At 37.6% G+C, this 17231-nt stretch overlaps 2 protein-coding genes across 4 annotated transcripts; one reads left to right on the top strand and one right to left on the bottom strand.

Annotated features, from left to right (window-relative positions):
• The first annotated feature begins 54 nt into the window (after window positions 1–54).
• LOC110755493 (ABC transporter C family member 12-like) lies at window positions 55–10477 on the top strand. Of its 2 annotated transcripts, none has more exons than XM_021956710.2 (28): window positions 55–241; window positions 633–1120; window positions 1331–1503; window positions 1610–1649; window positions 2060–2216; window positions 2362–2476; window positions 2563–2643; window positions 2800–2824; window positions 3008–3064; window positions 3440–3505; window positions 3739–3813; window positions 3980–4087; window positions 4257–4391; window positions 4914–5020; window positions 5115–5208; window positions 5417–5584; window positions 5757–5897; window positions 6123–6323; window positions 6442–6540; window positions 6634–6786; window positions 6958–7331; window positions 7472–7652; window positions 7735–8058; window positions 8150–8906; window positions 8992–9113; window positions 9230–9475; window positions 9633–10062; window positions 10157–10477. In XM_021956710.2, exons 2-28 carry the CDS (start codon window positions 791–793, stop codon window positions 10240–10242), a joined length of 4845 nt encoding a protein of 1614 aa, XP_021812402.2. In that variant the 5' UTR covers window positions 55–241; window positions 633–790; the 3' UTR covers window positions 10243–10477. The 2 variants fall into 2 exon arrangements, with proteins under 2 accessions (XP_021812402.2, XP_021812403.2); XM_021956711.2 differs by lacking the exon at window positions 55–241 and adding an exon at window positions 289–518.
• A 1523-nt stretch (window positions 10478–12000) lies between these two features.
• On the bottom strand, window positions 12001–17231 carry LOC110755514 (benzoyl-CoA reductase subunit C, putative (DUF630 and DUF632)). 2 transcript variants are annotated; one of them, XM_021956735.2, is made up of 6 exons: window positions 16885–17231; window positions 15042–16293; window positions 14462–14646; window positions 13694–13917; window positions 12812–13139; window positions 12001–12549 (listed from the first exon to the last, which is right to left on the bottom strand). In XM_021956735.2, exons 2-6 carry the CDS (start codon window positions 15820–15822, stop codon window positions 12103–12105), a joined length of 1965 nt encoding a protein of 654 aa, XP_021812427.1. In that variant the 5' UTR covers window positions 15823–16293; window positions 16885–17231; the 3' UTR covers window positions 12001–12102. The 2 variants fall into 2 exon arrangements, with proteins under 2 accessions (XP_021812427.1, XP_021812425.1); XM_021956733.2 differs by lacking the exon at window positions 16885–17231 and having other exon boundaries at window positions 15042–16513.

The raw sequence follows: 17231 nt of genomic DNA, 5'->3' as shown, positions 1-17231 counted from the left end.
ATCAGAGAGGCGATACCTTGTTATGTTTTTTTATTTCATTTATAAATGCTCCCCATTATTAAAAAAAAATTCTCACATTGTCACTTTGTTCAGTTGCTAATCTCTTTCATTCATCTCATTTTCATGTCGTTTTCCAATTGGATGGGGTGGTCTTCGTAAGCCGTGACGTGTGCAATGCCCAACGAGTCTTCTTCATGTAAAACTGGAGTTGCAACACAAAACAATGACTCTCGTTTGACAGGTGTCCCTCTCATCTCACTCCCAGATACTTGTTTTTTGTTCTTGTTTGCTGTTTTAACTGTTACTCTTGCTACTGTTTGTGTATATTTGGATGCTATGGACTATATGGAGTGTTGGATTTGGACGTTTACCCGTTTGAGCATTGAAAAGACCAAGTTTTAACTACCTTCTTGTACATTTTTCTGGGTTCTCTTTAGATTGTTCATATATAGCAGATACATGCAAGTCAAACTGTCATAAACTTCTAAATTTCATTTTCTCTGCAACTGAACGAAAGGGTGATAGTTTTCTTCTTTTTCTTTTGTCACTTTCTCTTTGTTTATCCGTTCTGCATACAAAGTTTTGGCCTTTAATCTATTTATTCTTATAAGTTGGCCTTGTTCTTATTGCAGGAAGTGTTTTATGTGGGGAAGTTGAGACCTTGTTGTGGAGGACTTAAGAAACTTTAGATTGAGTAAGAACAAAACTCAGTGATTGTATCACGATGAGTTTGTGAGTTTATAATGCGCCTTCCGTAGAATATCTGTGGGAGTGAAATTGAATACCAGATATGGGTTTTAAGCCAATAGACTGGTATTGTCAACCAGAAGCTAATGGGGTGTGGGCCAAAGCAGTCAGTGCTTTTGGCTCATATACACCTTGTGCAATTGACTCCCTAGTCATCTGCATTTCTCACTTAGTTCTTTTGTGCCTGTGCTGCTATCGAATATGGATGATCAAGAAGAATTTCAAAACCCGGAGGTTTCGATTAAGGTCAAATTACTATAATTACATGTTGGCTTTGTTGGCTGGTTACTTCACTGCTGAGCCCATACTGAGGTTGCTGATGGAAGCGTCTATTTTTAACCTGAATAGAAAAACTTGCTTTGCTCCTTTTGAGGTGGACTCTCTCTCTCTCTCTCTCTCTCTCTTATTTTTTTGTTGTTGATGTTTTGTGCTACTTTTGATATGCCTTATTGATGAGAAATTTGTCTTTGAAAATGTAAGCATGGACGCGCAAGATAGTCTGTAATTAAAAGCTTTCATTGTTGCTAATTATTATAACAACTCATTCTATTCTATAGCTTACCCATAAAGTAACCTCTTGCAGATGACTTCTTCAGTCATTGAGGCTCTTGCTTGGTGCTCCATGCTAATTATGATTGGCTTGGAAACTAGGATATATATCCGGGAATTCCGGTGGTATGTAAGGTTTGGAGTCATTTATGTCTTGGTAGGTGATGCAGTGGTTCTGAATCTTGTTCTTTCAGTGACAGTCAGCAGGTTAGTTTTTCTCCCATTCACTTACTAGATACTTTATTTGCCACAAGTGTGATCTCATTACATAACAATTTTTGGTTTTGTTTTTGTTTTTATTTCACTCTTGCAGTGGTGCTCTGTACCTGTATATAAGCACTCTCTGTTGCCAGGTTTGTCCCAAGTGCTTCATTTTATTGCTCCTACAAAATTTGTTCGTTCAATAAACTCTCTATCCTTTTTCGAGTCTTTGCCATCTCCTAATTATATAATTTTATGGTCTCCAAGTTAAGGCTGATAAGCCTTTTTGTCCAAATATTTGATGGCTGACAAGCCTCTAGACAAGCTAGGTCATTGCTAGACCTTGTTGAGCAACCAATATCTCATTTATTTGTCCAAGACATTTTAATTTTAATTTTGCAGGTTATACTTATACCAAAGTTAGACGTCCAAGGCTATAGTTACAATATAATAATTACATACATCAATCCTATAAGGAGATTTTATATCTTAGTTTGCTGTTTTCCAGTCATTCCGTATCATGTCGTTTACATTTTGGTCTGTGGTTCTTGTTCTGATGTAGGTGTTGTTTGGAATTCTACTTCTTGTTTATGTTCCTAATTTGGAACCTTATCCGGGTTACATTGCTCTGCAATCTGAGTCTCTTGATAACATTGAATATGAAGCACTACCTGGAGAAGAGCAAATTTGCCCAGAAAGACATGTTAATATATTTTCCAGTAAGTAATTCTTGAACTTAGAATAATTCATGCATAGTTTTATAATTTTGGTTTGGGGTCTTCAAGTTTTTTTTAAAAATTAATGGTACGGTGGATATTTTATGTACTCTAAAACTACATACTAATTTCATGTGTATCTCTGTAGGAATATATTTTGGATGGATGACTCCACTCATGCAGCTAGGGTACAGAAAACCCATCACTGAAAAAGATGTTTGGAAGTTGGACACACGGGATCAGACTGAGACATTAATTAAAAAGTCCACTTCATGTTGCCTCCATTTCAGTTGCTTGTACATGATTTTGTGTGTCCACTGCACAACATGGATAACAGTTTGTTTTTCAGGTTCCAGAAATGCTGGGTTATAGAATCTCAAAGGCCCAAACCATGGCTTCTAAGAGCATTGAATTGTAGCCTTGGAAGAAGGTAATAGTTGAACTACCATTTTCATAGTTTGTTGCTTAAATTTTTGAATAAGTTCTCAGCAGTGAATTAGTTAGATAGAGATAACATCCTATAATCCAAAAAATTCTAATTTTATTTTCATCATATATGAACTGATTTTGTTGAGATGTTATGTAGGTTCTGGTGGGGAGGCTTTTTCAAGGTATTGAACTTACCCTGTTTATAAAGTCCAAAGGCAAAATATTTGTTGAAAATAGTTTACCTGCCTGTAAAATTTTGTTTAATGCACGTGCAAGTTTGCTTGTGTGTGGGAATTTTCAGACACGATGTTGATTGTTTGATGACTCACAAGAAGTTTACTAAAATTACCTTGAACATCTTGTAGATTGGCAATGATCTTTCTCAGTTTGCGGGTCCGGTTTTATTGAATCATCTCTTGCAGGTCAGTTTCTTTCTTGCTAAAGCCTCATTAGTATTGGTAGAAGGTTCTACCAACTAAAGACTGTTATATCAAAAGCTGTTCATGGAAGTTTCAACACTTCTCATGCTTTTTAATTCCTTCAAGAATTTGTAAAATCTTATAGCTTGAGAAGTTTATATCCACACTGTATGAACTCTGAGTTTAACAATCAACCATTGTCTATAATAGAAAATATAGAAGCAAGAACTGTATCCCACCTGATTTCTGAGATTTCAAGTCAGTATTTGTAATCGTAATCAAGTATGACTGATTTAAGCAATTGAATGAACGTACTTTGCAAAGCATATTATTTGTGTTTCAGCATGAGAGTTGTAGTTGTCTTGTTATGGCATGCAGTCAATGCAACGAGGTGACCCAGCTTGGATTGGTTGCGTATACGCCTTCTCAATTTTCACTGGTGTGGTATGGATTCTATCATGTGTTTTCTCCAGCAATGTGATTTGATCGTCGTTCCTGCATATGTTAAACATAATTACATCAAATATGTTTCTATGTGCATTATGAAAAGCTCAGCTAGAAGTTGCACCAGGAACTTCTTGTGACTGGTTGAAATGAAATTTATGGAAAATAACAACTGATAATATTGCAAAGATAGATTGTGAATTATATTGACAAGTTGATTCATCTTTGTCCAGTCACTTGGTGTGCTGTCTGAAGCTCAGTATTTCCAGAATGTTATGCGGGTCGGTTTTAGGCTGAGATCAACTCTGGTAAAGCTCTTCATCTATGTTAACAACCTAATGCTGTGATGTTTTTTTTCTTTTCTATAAATCTCATTCAACTTCCAATTCATTTTTGTTCAGTTTGAATTCCCAACTCAGTTTCCTGTTTTGTGATTCATGAAAAGTTGGTTGCTTTTATTTTCCTCGTTTGTAGGTAGCTGCTATATTTCGTAAATCTATAAGACTAACTCATGAGGGTCGTAAGAAGTTCCCAACTGGCAAGATAACAAACATGATGTCAACAGATGCTAATGCCCTTCAGGTATGCTCTAGAGATCAAGTAGATTGGGTATCATCATACATTAAGAGATACTACTATACACAGTTTTATTGTTGTCTTGTTTTCCATAAAATGAAAATGCCATCTCTAATTCTTTGAAGTGCTGTCATTTGATTGAATTATAAATAATATGGTCTTTCTCATGATTTAGCAAATATGTCAACAACTTCACGGACTGTGGTCAGCTCCTTTTCGTATCACTGTAGCCATGGTTCTTCTTTACCAGCAATTAGGTGTTGCATCACTTATTGGATCAATGATGCTAATTCTCATGATCCCCATACAGGTCAGGACTTGGTTCTTTCTCTACTTAAAGTCTGTATATTGCCATTTTGCTTGGAAGGTTAAGCTTAGGCTATCATGTTCTTACTGAAAAGAAAAACCATTAACATTGCCCGCTTTCATGCATTTGCATTTATTTCCCTCTTAATCTTCTTTTTTTGGTCGAATTTTTCATAGATATCTTTATCCTGGATTTGTGGATCCAGTGTTCTGAACTCAGAAAAGCTTAACAATCTGGGTATTTCAGCTGCTAGTACACTTTCTTGGAAATTTAGTACATCCAATATCACATCAAATTCGTTGTCATTAAGGTGGAACTTGTGGATGAACATATGGGTAGAAAGTTGCACGATATTTTAAAGCAACATCACGCATTCAGATTAGTGAATTTCATTTCCATCATTAGACTCCTTGCCTAGATTTAAGGTGCCCTAATACCATATCTTCTTCTGCTGTTTGATTTATTGATAAGGATTTTGGTTGTTCTGTCTAATGACTCATTTGTTATAAATTCTCTTGTGAAAAGACAATCGTGATCAGCAAAATGCGAAAACTGACAAAGGATGGAATACAGCAGACTGACAAGAGAGTTGGCCTCATGAATGAAATTTTGGCAGCCATGGACACTGTGAAGTATGATTTAATTCAATTACAACTGCCGGTCATTTATAGATAGAACACCACTGACAGTAATTGTTCTGACATTACTGAAAATAAAATGTTTCAGATGTTATGCCTGGGAGACAAGTTTCCAACAACGAGTTCAAAGTATACGGAATGATGAACTATCAAGGTTCCGTAAAGCGTATTTACTATCTGCTGTAAGTCACAACACGTGATCCTGAAAATTATTTTCTACCTATTTTTCAAGACCAGCCTGTTAAATTTATAATTTGTGTAGATTTTTTTGTTTGCATATGAATAAGCAACTGTTCATTCCTTGATAGATTTGATATAAATAATATATGATAGCACATTTTCTGTGGACTACCTTGGAGTTTCTCTGACCAGTTGCCTCTATTTTTGCAGTTTAACAGTTTTATACTGAACAGCATCCCAGTTGTTGTGACACTAACATCATTTGGGATGTTCACTTTTCTTGGCGGCGATTTGACACCTGCAAGGGCATTCACATCGCTTTCTCTTTTTGCAGTGCTACGGTTTCCTTTAAACATGCTGCCCAACTTATTAAGTCAGGTAGCGTTAGTTTCTTATCAGTTCACTTATCTGTCATCTTGCATTTGGCTTAACACCTTTACCTGTATTATCTCATCTACAACATGGAGATTATGTTTCATCCGTACTAAACGAAATTTTACCTAGTTGCTCCTTGTCTTTGTTAGTTTCTAACTCTGCTTTAATTTGACAGGTTGTAAATGCAAATGTATCCTTACAGCGTTTGGAGGAACTATTTTTAACTGAGGAGAGAATTCTAGTGCCGAACCAGCCTCTTGAACCAGGGCTTCCGGCCATCTCAATTAAGGATGGTTACTTTTCATGGGATTCAAAGGTCAATGCTTGACAATAATGACTTTTTAATTTTAGAAATATATAGTTCATTCATAGTTACGTAGTCTTTTCATAGACCCACGCAATGACACTTAAATTATGTGGAAATTTTGCAAGAAAGTGGTTACATAGAAATTCCAGGAACTTTTCTCATGGACTTGATGTTGCTAGTTGCATGTTGAGTATCAAACATGCTGAACAACACTCCTCTCCTTTCTTTTTGCAGGCAGAGAAGCCCACCTTATCAAACATCAACTTAGATATACTGGTTGGAAGCTTAGTGGCAGTTGTTGGCGGCACTGGAGAAGGGAAGACGTCGCTTGTGTCAGCCATGCTTGGAGAGCTGCCTCCCAGAGCAGATTCTGGTGTTGTAATCAGGGGGACTGTTGCTTATGTTCCCCAAGTTTCATGGATTTTCAATGCTACTGTGAGTCGAAGCATCTCTTCTTTGAAAGCCTACGATGTTCAATCTTGGCTTTCTAGCCGATTCAAAGCCATCTCCTACCCCTATGTGCACTTTCTGAGTTTTCAAAGTTTTCTTCTAGGTACGCGAAAATGTTTTATTTGGATCTAAATTCGAGCCTGCAAGATATTGGAAGGCTATTGATTTAACTGAGTTACAGCATGATCTAGACATACTTCCAGTAAGTGAATTTATAAAGTTTTAGCTTTGAAATTGGTGATCATTACACTTTGTAAAGATTTCAGTTAGTTAACCACTACACTAAATGTTGCAGGGTCGAGATCTAACAGAGATTGGCGAAAGAGGGGTCAATATTAGTGGTGGTCAAAAGCAAAGAGTCTCAATGGCTAGGGCTGTATATTCTAATTCAGATGTTTACATATTTGACGACCCATTAAGTGCTCTAGATGCTCATGTTGCTAAACAGGTATTATTCTTTTAAGCAGGCAAGCCAAAGGGACCCTGTGCTCTCTTTTTCTAATTTATGTTTCCCATGCAGCTTGGATGTTCTATTCTTTTAGTTTCGGATTCTTATTAGCTCGCCCTCTTCAATCTCCAAGTGTGATCTCTCTGAAGCCTAATATGTTACCACCTCCAGGTTTTCAACCGCTGTATCAAGGAAGAGTTGCAAGGGAAAACTAGGGTGCTGGTCACAAATCAGCTACATTTTCTTCCTCAAGTGGATCAAATTATTCTAGTCTGTGATGGTACTATTAAAGAGGTGGGAACCTTTAAGGAGCTGTCTAAAAGCAGTATGGTGTTCCAGAAACTAATGGAAAATGCAGGGAAAATGGAAGAAAAAGAAGATAGCAAAAATGATTACCATGAAAGCTCAACACCTGCTTCCAATGGGGTGTTGAATGACTTGCCAAACGACGTAAGCCACGCAAAGAAAGGGAAAGGAGCAAAATCTGTACTCATTAAACAAGAGGAACGGGAAACAGGTGTTGTCAGTTGGAATATTTTACTGAGGTAATAAACTACGTTATTCTTTAAAGATTCACGCTTCAAATAAGTCTTGAATTCTTTTAATTCTCTTTTTGACAATACATATTTCCAGGTCCATAATGAATAGATGCATTTGTATTGATTCTTTTTGTTCTTTTTGGCAGGTACAAAAATGCATTAGGAGGCCTATGGGTGGTCATGGTTCTATTTGCTTGTTATACATTAACAGAAGTTCTTCGAGTTTCTAGTAGCACATGGCTAAGTGTTTGGACAGCTAAAAGCACCTCAAAGAGTTATAAACCTGGATTCTACATTCTTGTATATGGGATTCTGTCATTTGGCCAGGTGTGTCAAGAGTTGCCTCATAATTCTCCATTTCCACTTGTTCTTGATTTTGAAGACATTTATCCACATTTTCTTGATTCAGGTAATTGTGACACTGACCAACTCTTTTTGGTTAATCACTTCAAGTCTTCGGGCAGCCAGAAGATTGCATGATGCCCTGCTAAATGCTATACTAATAGCTCCAATGGCATTCTTCCACACTACTCCAACTGGACGGATAATCAATAGGTTTGCGAAAGATCTGGGCGATATAGATCGCATGGTAGCAAATGTTATGAACATGTTTCTGGGTCAAGTCTGGCAGCTCCTTTCAACTTTTGTGCTCATAGGCATTGTGAGCACAGTATCCCTCTGGGCCATAATGCCACTTCTAATTTTGTTTTATGCAGCCTACCTCTTTTATCAGGTACGTTTGGGTGCAGACAATTTTCCTGTTGTGTATTTTTCCTGATATATTATTAGGCATAAAGATCTTATTTATTGTAAGCGTTTTACAGAGCACGTCCCGTGAAGTGAAGCGCTTGGATTCGATTACCAGGTCTCCTGTTTATGCACAATTTGGAGAAGCATTAAATGGTTTATCATCCATTCGTGCATACAAAGCATATGATCGGATGGCCAGCATCAGTGGGAGGTCCATGGATAATAATATCAGATTCACCCTTGTGAATATCAGTTCAAATCGCTGGCTCACTATAAGGTTAGAAACACTGGGAGGCGTGATGATTTGGTTGATAGCAACCTTTGCTGTCATGCAGAATGCAAGAGCAGAAGACCGAGTAGCATTTGCATCCACAATGGGTCTACTTCTCACTTATACTTTAAATATCACAAATTTGTTGAGTAATGTTCTTAGACAAGCAAGCAGGGCTGAAAACAGTTTGAATGCTGTTGAGCGTGTTGGTTCATATATAGAGCTGCCTTCTGAAGCTCCAGCTGTAATTGAAAGCAACCGTCCCCGACATGGGTGGCCATCAGCAGGATCGATCGGGTTTGAGGACGTTGTCCTGCGCTATAGGCCGGGACTTCCACCAGTACTGCATGGATTATCTTTTACAGTTTCTGCAAGTGAGAAGCTGGGAATCGTAGGAAGAACTGGTGCAGGGAAATCTAGCATGATTAATGCATTGTTTAGGATAGTAGAAATAGAAAAAGGAAGAATCTTGATAGACAGTTGTGATGTTTCTAAGTTTGGACTGACAGATTTGCGAAAAGTTCTTAGTATCATACCCCAGTCACCTGTTCTTTTTTCAGGTATGCACTTATTCAACCTATATGTATATTTTATGAATCTTTCTAACTATGGCATGCGTCATTCTAATTATTCTGTCTTGTCTAGGAACGGTGCGGTTTAATCTTGATCCTTTCAATGAGCATAATGATGCTGACCTTTGGGAAGCTCTAGAGAGGGCACATCTGAAGGATGTCATTAGGAGGAATTCTTTGGGTCTGGATGCTGAGGTATAAGTATCTGTCAAGTTGGAGCTGTTTAAATTGAGAAATTGTAACAAATTGCTTTTAGCTCATTTCCTTGACAACTTTCTCATTAAGTTACGCTTTGTCTTTATTGCATCAAGGTTTCTGAGGGAGGGGAGAACTTTAGTGTTGGACAGAGGCAACTAATAAGTCTTGCTAGAGCACTGCTGCGGAGATCAAAGATTCTTGTTCTTGATGAAGCAACTGCAGCTGTTGACGTTCGAACCGATGCTCTTATCCAGAAAACCATCCGTGAAGAATTCAAGTCATGCACCATGCTCATTATTGCTCACAGATTAAATACCATTATTGACTGTGATCAAATCCTTGTTCTCGATGCTGGTCAGGTATGCCCTCATTTTAATGCAAGGAGGAATTTTGTATGAGTCTCACGTACATTTTGGGAGAGGAAGGTTGTATATAACGGGATCATACAACAATTTTTACCTCTGATTTCAAGCCAAAAACTATCAACTCATAACTTTCAACCTCTCAATTTTTTAGGTCCTAGAACATGATTCCCCAGAAAAGCTACTATCGAATGAAGAGAGTGCCTTCTCCAAGATGGTCAAGAGTACAGGACCTGCTAATGCTCAGTATTTGTGTGGCCTGGTATTTGGAGGTAAACAGAATAAGGTCGTTAGGGACCGAACTGAGCCAGTGGTTGGCCAGAGCCATAGGAGTTGGTTGGCTTCTTCTCGCTGGGCTGCGGCTGCCCAATTTGCCTTAGCTGCTAGTCTCACTGCTTCACAGAAGGATCTTCAAAGATCTGATATTGAAGACAAGAACAATATCCTCATGAAAACAAAGGATGCAGTTAGAACACTGCAGGGAGTTTTGGAAGGGAAGCATGATAAAGAGATAGACAACACACTGAATCAACACCATATACCAAGACAAGGGTGGTGGTCAGCTTTCTTCAGAATAGTTGAAGGTAAACTAATTTCAGGGAAAGAAAACAGCAAACTTCAAATTTCACTCATCCTTTTGTCTATTTTTCTTATCAAATATGGTTTTTTAAATTTCAGGTATGGCTGTGATGGGCAGGCTTGCTCACAACAGGCTTCACCCATTAGAAGATGATTTTGAAGACAAGGCCATAGATTGGAGTTGAATACGAAACAAGAGAACAAGAACTGTTTGATACTTGGAATTTCCTCTCACTGAAGGGGAGAGGAATTAACTGTATAGGTGTTTGTCCAAATTGCAACACAATTATCATCTCTGCTTATAGCTGCAATTCACACAAGTCATGATTATCAACGTTAATCTTATATTTTTGAAAGAAAAAATAAGTCATTTCTTTGGTGCCAAGCTATAGAATGAATCATTGTTGAGTTTCTCTTTTCTTTTCACTTGCAATGAGATTCCAGTCTACCCACTATTAATAGGCGTAAGAAACAACTTAAATAATGATCAAAGGGATATAATTCGAGAAGGTTATACATAAAGAAGGAAATACATACATATATATATATATATTTAAAGAGTATAGCCGTGGCTATACTGTCTAAATATATCCGAATATTCAAATAGTATCGCCGGGCGGCTATACCGTGTAAATATTTTCGAATATTTAAATAGTCCAGCCGAGCGGCTATACCGCGTGAATATTTTCGAGTATTTAAATAGTATAGCCGCGCGGCCGTACTTTTAAAATATATTCGAATATTCAAAACGTATAGCCGGTCGGCTATACTGTCTAAATATTTTCGAATATTTAAATAGTTTAGCCATTCGGCTATACTGTGTAAATATTTTGAAATATTTAAATCGTATGGCCGGCTGGTTATATCCTGTATATGTTTTCGAATATTTAAATAGTATAGCCGCCCGGCTGTACCCTTTACATATATTTGAATCTTAAAATAGTATAGCCGACCGGCTATACTGTGTAAATATTGTCGGGCTATACTGTGTAAATATTTTATAGGATAGCCGTTAGGCTAGTCTCTGAAAATATTTTCGAATATTTAAAAATTATAGCCGTGCGGCGATACGCTGAAAATGTTTTCGAATATTTCAATAGTATAGCTGTTCGGCTCTACGCTGTAATGTTTTCGAATATTTAAATAGTCTAGCCGCCCGGCTAAACTCTGCCAATATTTTCAAATATTTAAATCGTATAGCCGCTCGGCTAGACTCTGTAAATATTTTCGAATATTTAAACTGTATAGCCGCCCGGCTATACGCTCTAAATTTTTATATTTTTTCTAATATACCTGTTTTATTAATATTTGTAATTAAGAAATATCTTAACCTTATTTAATTACTTTAATTAGCAATTATATTTCAATTATAATTTATTTAGTGAATAATTAGTATTAAAATATTTTAATTAATTTCATAAATTACGCAATAAATAGTAATTAATTATTTTATATTATTTTGTGAACTGTTTTAAAAAAAAATTCATACAGATTAGTTGGAGTTTCCTCTCAATGAAGGGGAGTGGAATTAATTGTATAGGTGTTTGTCCAAATTGCAACATAATTATCATCTCCGCTTATAGCTGCAACTCGCACAAGTCATGATTATCAACGTTAATCTTATATTTTTGAAAGAAAAAAAAGTCATTTCTTTGGTGCCAAGCTATCGAATGAATCATTGTTGAGTTTCTCTGTTCTTTCACTTGCAATGAGATTTCAGTCTACCCACTATTTAATATCCTGCTGCTGAGAAATTATTATTCTTGAATATCTGTTTGGCTGCTTTTATTCAAATGCTTCAGAAGACACAGCAATCGAGGACAGAACTTCATTCCGATGTGGTATAGAAACGTCCTGTTACCCCGCCTCGAGTTCCTTGGGACAGAAATGGTTACAAGGGCAATATAACGGCATCTTTGAAAAGCAATTAAGATCTGCCAATCTAACAAAATCTTCAGCATTCTAATGTTAACATCTTCAACTTCCCTGATAACCCAGGAAGAGTCATATTTCATCTCCATATTTTCAAGGCAACAGCGTTAATTCTATGAGGTTGACAATGTACCATCAGAATCATCAGCTGGTTTAATGAGGCCACAAACAGCCTCAATGGCTTCAACATAGAGACTAGAAAATGTCATTAACGCTTGGAATACATTGGGAAGGCTTCTTTTTAGGTTTTCTAGAGTCATGGACTTGCTAACCCGGACTGAGTTAAGAAATTTGGCCTTCTCACTGTCCACTTCCTTTTTTAAGTCTTCAGTTTTGTCTCGCTTAAGTGACAAAGGATGCTTAGGGCCTAAACTGGAGTACTCATCTCCCTCGGTGACGCTCCCCTCCATCTTTTTCTCCATCTCAGCCAATGAATATAACTCCTTTTGCAGCCTTTTCTCAAGTTTTTCATACTTTTTCTGCACATTGTGCTCCTCTACTTGCTGCACGCGAATTGAGCAGATCGCTAATTGAAGGCTCTTAATGGCTTCTGCTGCCCCCTGTAAGCACAACAAAGCATTAAAAAAATATGTGTATCAAACCACATGAATCCAGTCAACATAAAATGGTTGACTCCCAGCAATGAAATTCCATGACCAAACAAGTGATGTGAATGCGATGGCAGCATATGAAATTATACATTCTGCTTTTGGTGACATCTATAGAGTAGCTCATAGATTAGAGCGTGAAGAATTTTCCTTTTAGGAATATTAATTGTCAGGAAAATCAGTGAGAGCCAACAGAAAGTTATACCAGAAATACCTTATGTTGTAATCGTTCAAAGGCAAGATTCCATTGTTCACACATGCGACGAACAGAAGATGAGTAAAGACTCTTACGATGGTCATCGACAAGACTGTCAGTAAGTTGGATCCACCTGGAAAGTGTTCTAACATACTCTTGTTGAGATTTTATGACTTCACAGAACCAGTTGTACCAGCAAGAAACCTCGGTTTCCAGTTGAATTGCAGCTTGGCGGTGGTAGTTGGTACTCAAGTCCATCTTTATATCAGTAAGAATATTCAACTGCTGGGAAACAAAATGTTGAACTTGGTGACATTCATACATCGTTCTCCACATGTGCAAAAGCCTGCAAGAGAGTCATGCAAAAGCCTGAGGATACAAATACAGGAGGACATGTTTTGCCACATTCCATTAAAAGCTCTAGAAGGACGGTTGAGAATTCCATGTTTAAGGTAAGGCAAGGCAGCCTTATTATGAAGACAAATCCAGTGAGACTAAATCAAGGTTTTCTTAGAGTAAAGGGGTGCTTGTGGATAAAAAAACTTATGGTTCCAGGTATTCGCTACTTGGTACCAACTAGAAAGATTACTAAACACCCCATTATACACAAAAATGTCAGATTGAAAAATCGTAGAGAAAGGTACTAATGATATTGAGTCTTAGATATAGAGCCATAAAATATCACCAGTCTCTGGTAACTACATTGAAGGAGATGGATGAGAAAGGGCAAAAATGGTATCCATCATCTCGAAGAACAAGTTTCAGTGAGTCACCAAAAGAAAAAATTTACATTCTACTATCCTATATACTTTAAAAATAAGAGAATAGCGTCCAAATTATTTTTTCTATAACAAAAAAAAAATTATGGCTATTATACTACATGATTAATGTCAACAATACCCGGAAGTTAGTGTGACCAACTGAGGATACAGCTCATCATCTATGAGCTTCACTAAAGAAGAACAAGTGGTGCTGATTGAATGCTGAAGACGTAAGATGTCAGACTCCAAACTCTCAACGCTTAACCGAGTTTTCTCAGTCTTGGTCCAGTCATGGTTTTCATCCTCTTGTTTTTGCAGTAACTTGGATTTCCTATCATGCTCTAATTTGGTAAACTCTTCCTCCTGCATAATAGAATGATTAAATTCATCAGAAACTCCGAGCAAAATAAATAAATAAATTCACCAGAAACAAGGCTAGCTGGGAAAAGGAGAAAGAGGACAGGGGAAACACAGAGAGAGAGAGAGAGAGAGAGAGAGAGAGGATTAAAGGAAAATGTTACAAAGATAACCAAGTGTTGGAAAATGATGAGTCATCACCACCAGAAAATAGTTTTCTCAAAGATACCAGGCCAAAAAAACCACTACTTGTAGTCCTTCAAGTCTGAACTGGTATAGTGTAGAAAGTTTAGGACATGGCTGATGCAATATTTATTTTTTTGATTGGAAATGAAAAATTAACTATATACTTATAATCAGAAAAACAGTCAATGTGTCATTACCTACATGGGATGGCACATCTTACACACTACAGTTCAATTCAACGCGCACACACAAGATAGATTGCAGTCATCTATCATGATGTCATTTCAACTAACCAAAATACACATTATGAACGTTTACATATGCTGATTTTACTGAATACAATACGTTCAATTACTATTTTTACCTTAACTTCTTTGTAAAGTTTCTTTTCCTCATCATATAATTTTTGAAGTGTAATGCAATGAGCTCCTGGCCTGCATGGTTCACTTGGACCACTAGACTCAACTGCATCTCTTGGAAACTGAAGTGACCTAGAAGACCAACTCCATGACAATGCACTAAAGACCTTTGTGGAATTGCCCCTCTTCCCTGTAAATCATACAGCAAAACAATTATGCGGAGGAATTTAATAAGCAAAACATCCAGTAAATACAAGCACACAGACAGGGAGAATGCATCAACACAGATAAGCTGCACAAACAAAGTCTTGTAGAGAACTAATACATCTGAAGGATATTAGGAGCCGATCCATCAGACAGGAAATAGTGCATAGCTTTTAAAAATATACCCTTTAGTATAATTCTTCTTGATAGGGAGAATTTTGATTTGAATGCGATTTTGTATTTTTTTAGTTCCAACTTGTACTTTCTCCAACTTTGTTATAAATTTTGTGTTTCTATCAAAAGAAAAATTATCAAGAAATAAAAATTTAAAGGAGACAACATCTAAGAGAATCCAAATGCATAAATAGAGCTAGTATTTACTTTTGCTTTCACTCGTACTCTGAGGCAGAAAAGTATTCCCTCTTTTGATGTCCATAAGAACAGCAATTTCCTTTAAACCATCTGACGATTTGAGAAAATATTCATCTATCACCTTAGCTATACCCTCCAAGGTCTTCTTGCTTCTCCATAGTACCATGGCCATGTCTGCAGTGTCCTTAGTATACAACTTCATCGTTGATGAATTATCCCCAACGGAATCTGCGAGCTGCGGTTTCTTAGGCGGAGAATTTACAACATTTGAAGCAGTTTCCTCTTCATGTTCGTCTTCCTCAAAATCCGTCTTAGTCTCTGCCCAGTTTTCCTCTTCAAGTGGTTCCACTGTTTCATTATGTTTCAGATGCTGTGGTGAAGAAGGGTCAAAAAGGTACCAAGATTCCCATGACGAGCTCGGGCCTGGAGGAGGTGGAGTACTGATATCATCCTCTGTAATCTCTATGCTTTCCTCTAGACCAACTTCTTCTCTGTTATCCAATTTTCTCAAATCAGGGCTGTAAGGAGGTGGTGGTGGAGGGGAAGGAGGCAAAGGGGGAGGAGGGGAAGCTGGCAATGCCAAGCCATATGGAGTAGTATCAAGCTCTAATGTCTCGGACTCTGTAAATTGTCTAAGTGTTGCTCCAGTATTCCTCAATGCTCTTAAATAATCCAACTGGGCATCTGCAAAGGATCCTCTAAACCGAACCAACTGTTTCATTAGCTTCTTTCTCTCCTTGCAAACTCGCACCCTCTCTTCCTTATCAATCCTCGATGCAACACAACCCATTTTCCCAAATTTCCAACAACTTCTTCTGCCTAGTGACTGACAGATAGTAAGAACCAGAGACAATAGACCCAAATGCAGGCTCAGTTTTGAGTACTGTTATACTAGAAAAACGAGTAAACTCATAATGCACACCCACTTTTCAGTTATCATTCAAGCCTAGAGAGTTAGAGTTCATCATATTAAGAAATCCAATGACAGCTTCCATTCCTAGTCACGGAAGAAAACCCCAACTTTTTCCAAATCTTTTATAAATCATAAGCCCTCATAAGCTGTTGAAGTAAAAAGAAAAAAAAACTTAAACAGGTACCTTTTCTCAGTGAACTTTCACGCACAGATAAAATTCTCCTCGTCACCGTGAATTCAAAGTTTTTACACTACATGCCCAAAGATCAAACCCACCACCTCACCTCCAAATCCTGAATCTGCTATCCTCACTCATTATGCATCCCAACTTCTAATGCTTCAAAGGCCCTAAAGAAGACAAAAATAGCAGTAACTAAAGTAACCCACTTAAAAAATCTCCATATCCTACAGACAAATGGAGCTGGAGTGAATAGAAAAATAAAAAGATAAGGGTTTTACAGCAGAGTTCCAGAGATGTTTTTTTCCCTGGAAAGCAGTTCAGAGATTATTTAAAAAATGCTAACTTTCATAAATAAAAAATTAAACAATTAAAAATGAAAAGCAAAGACAAGATAACAAGGGGGTCTGACATGGAAACTTTCAGAGACAGAGACACACAGAGATGTGAGAGAGAGAGAGAGAGAGCAGTGCTTTGCTTGCCCAAGCGAAAACGACCAAGCTAAACGACAAGCAGTGCTATTACTAGTAACAGGGATTTGGGTTTTCAAAACGTCAACACAGAAAGTAGAATCTTCTCCAAGCAAAAAGCTTCATGAGAGAGAACCCCCACACAAATGTGTTGCCTTTTCCATGCTTTTCAAATGGAGACCATCAAAAAACATAGAGAGAGAAACAAAGAAAAAGCAAAGAGCCAAGCGAAGCATCCAAGGCCAAGAAGGCGCATTTTAGTACAACCGCATTATAATAATGCTTGCTTACCCAAGAAGCAATTCATGCATGACAGCCATGCCTCTCAGCTCTCCTCTCTTTTGGCCACTCCGCTGCTTTCACTGTTGCAGAGATGTGCAAAGGGACTGAGAGAGTACAGTGGTTACCCTAGGTGCATCTTAGCATGGAGGGGCCCACATGGTTGGCGTGCAGTGTTAGGGTGCGCATTTCAGCAAGCAGAGCAGGAGAGAAACTCAGAGATAAATGCGAGGTGGCTTGGTTGGTCACTGCAAAGTTCAAAAGGCAACTACAATTTTTCCAGTTTTATGCAGAGTGGCAATCACTGTTTTCTTTTTTGCTTTCCTATTTAAAAAGCGCTTTTCTGACCAATAATTTGG

This window comes from Prunus avium, chromosome 4, assembly GCF_965620075.1.
Source record: "Prunus avium chromosome 4, drPruAviu1.hap1.1, whole genome shotgun sequence".
In the NCBI taxonomy this organism is placed as follows: Eukaryota; Viridiplantae; Streptophyta; class Magnoliopsida; order Rosales; family Rosaceae; genus Prunus; species Prunus avium.
The sequence above is the reverse complement of the archived record's forward strand: the minus strand, read 5'-3'. Positions and strand labels throughout refer to the sequence as shown.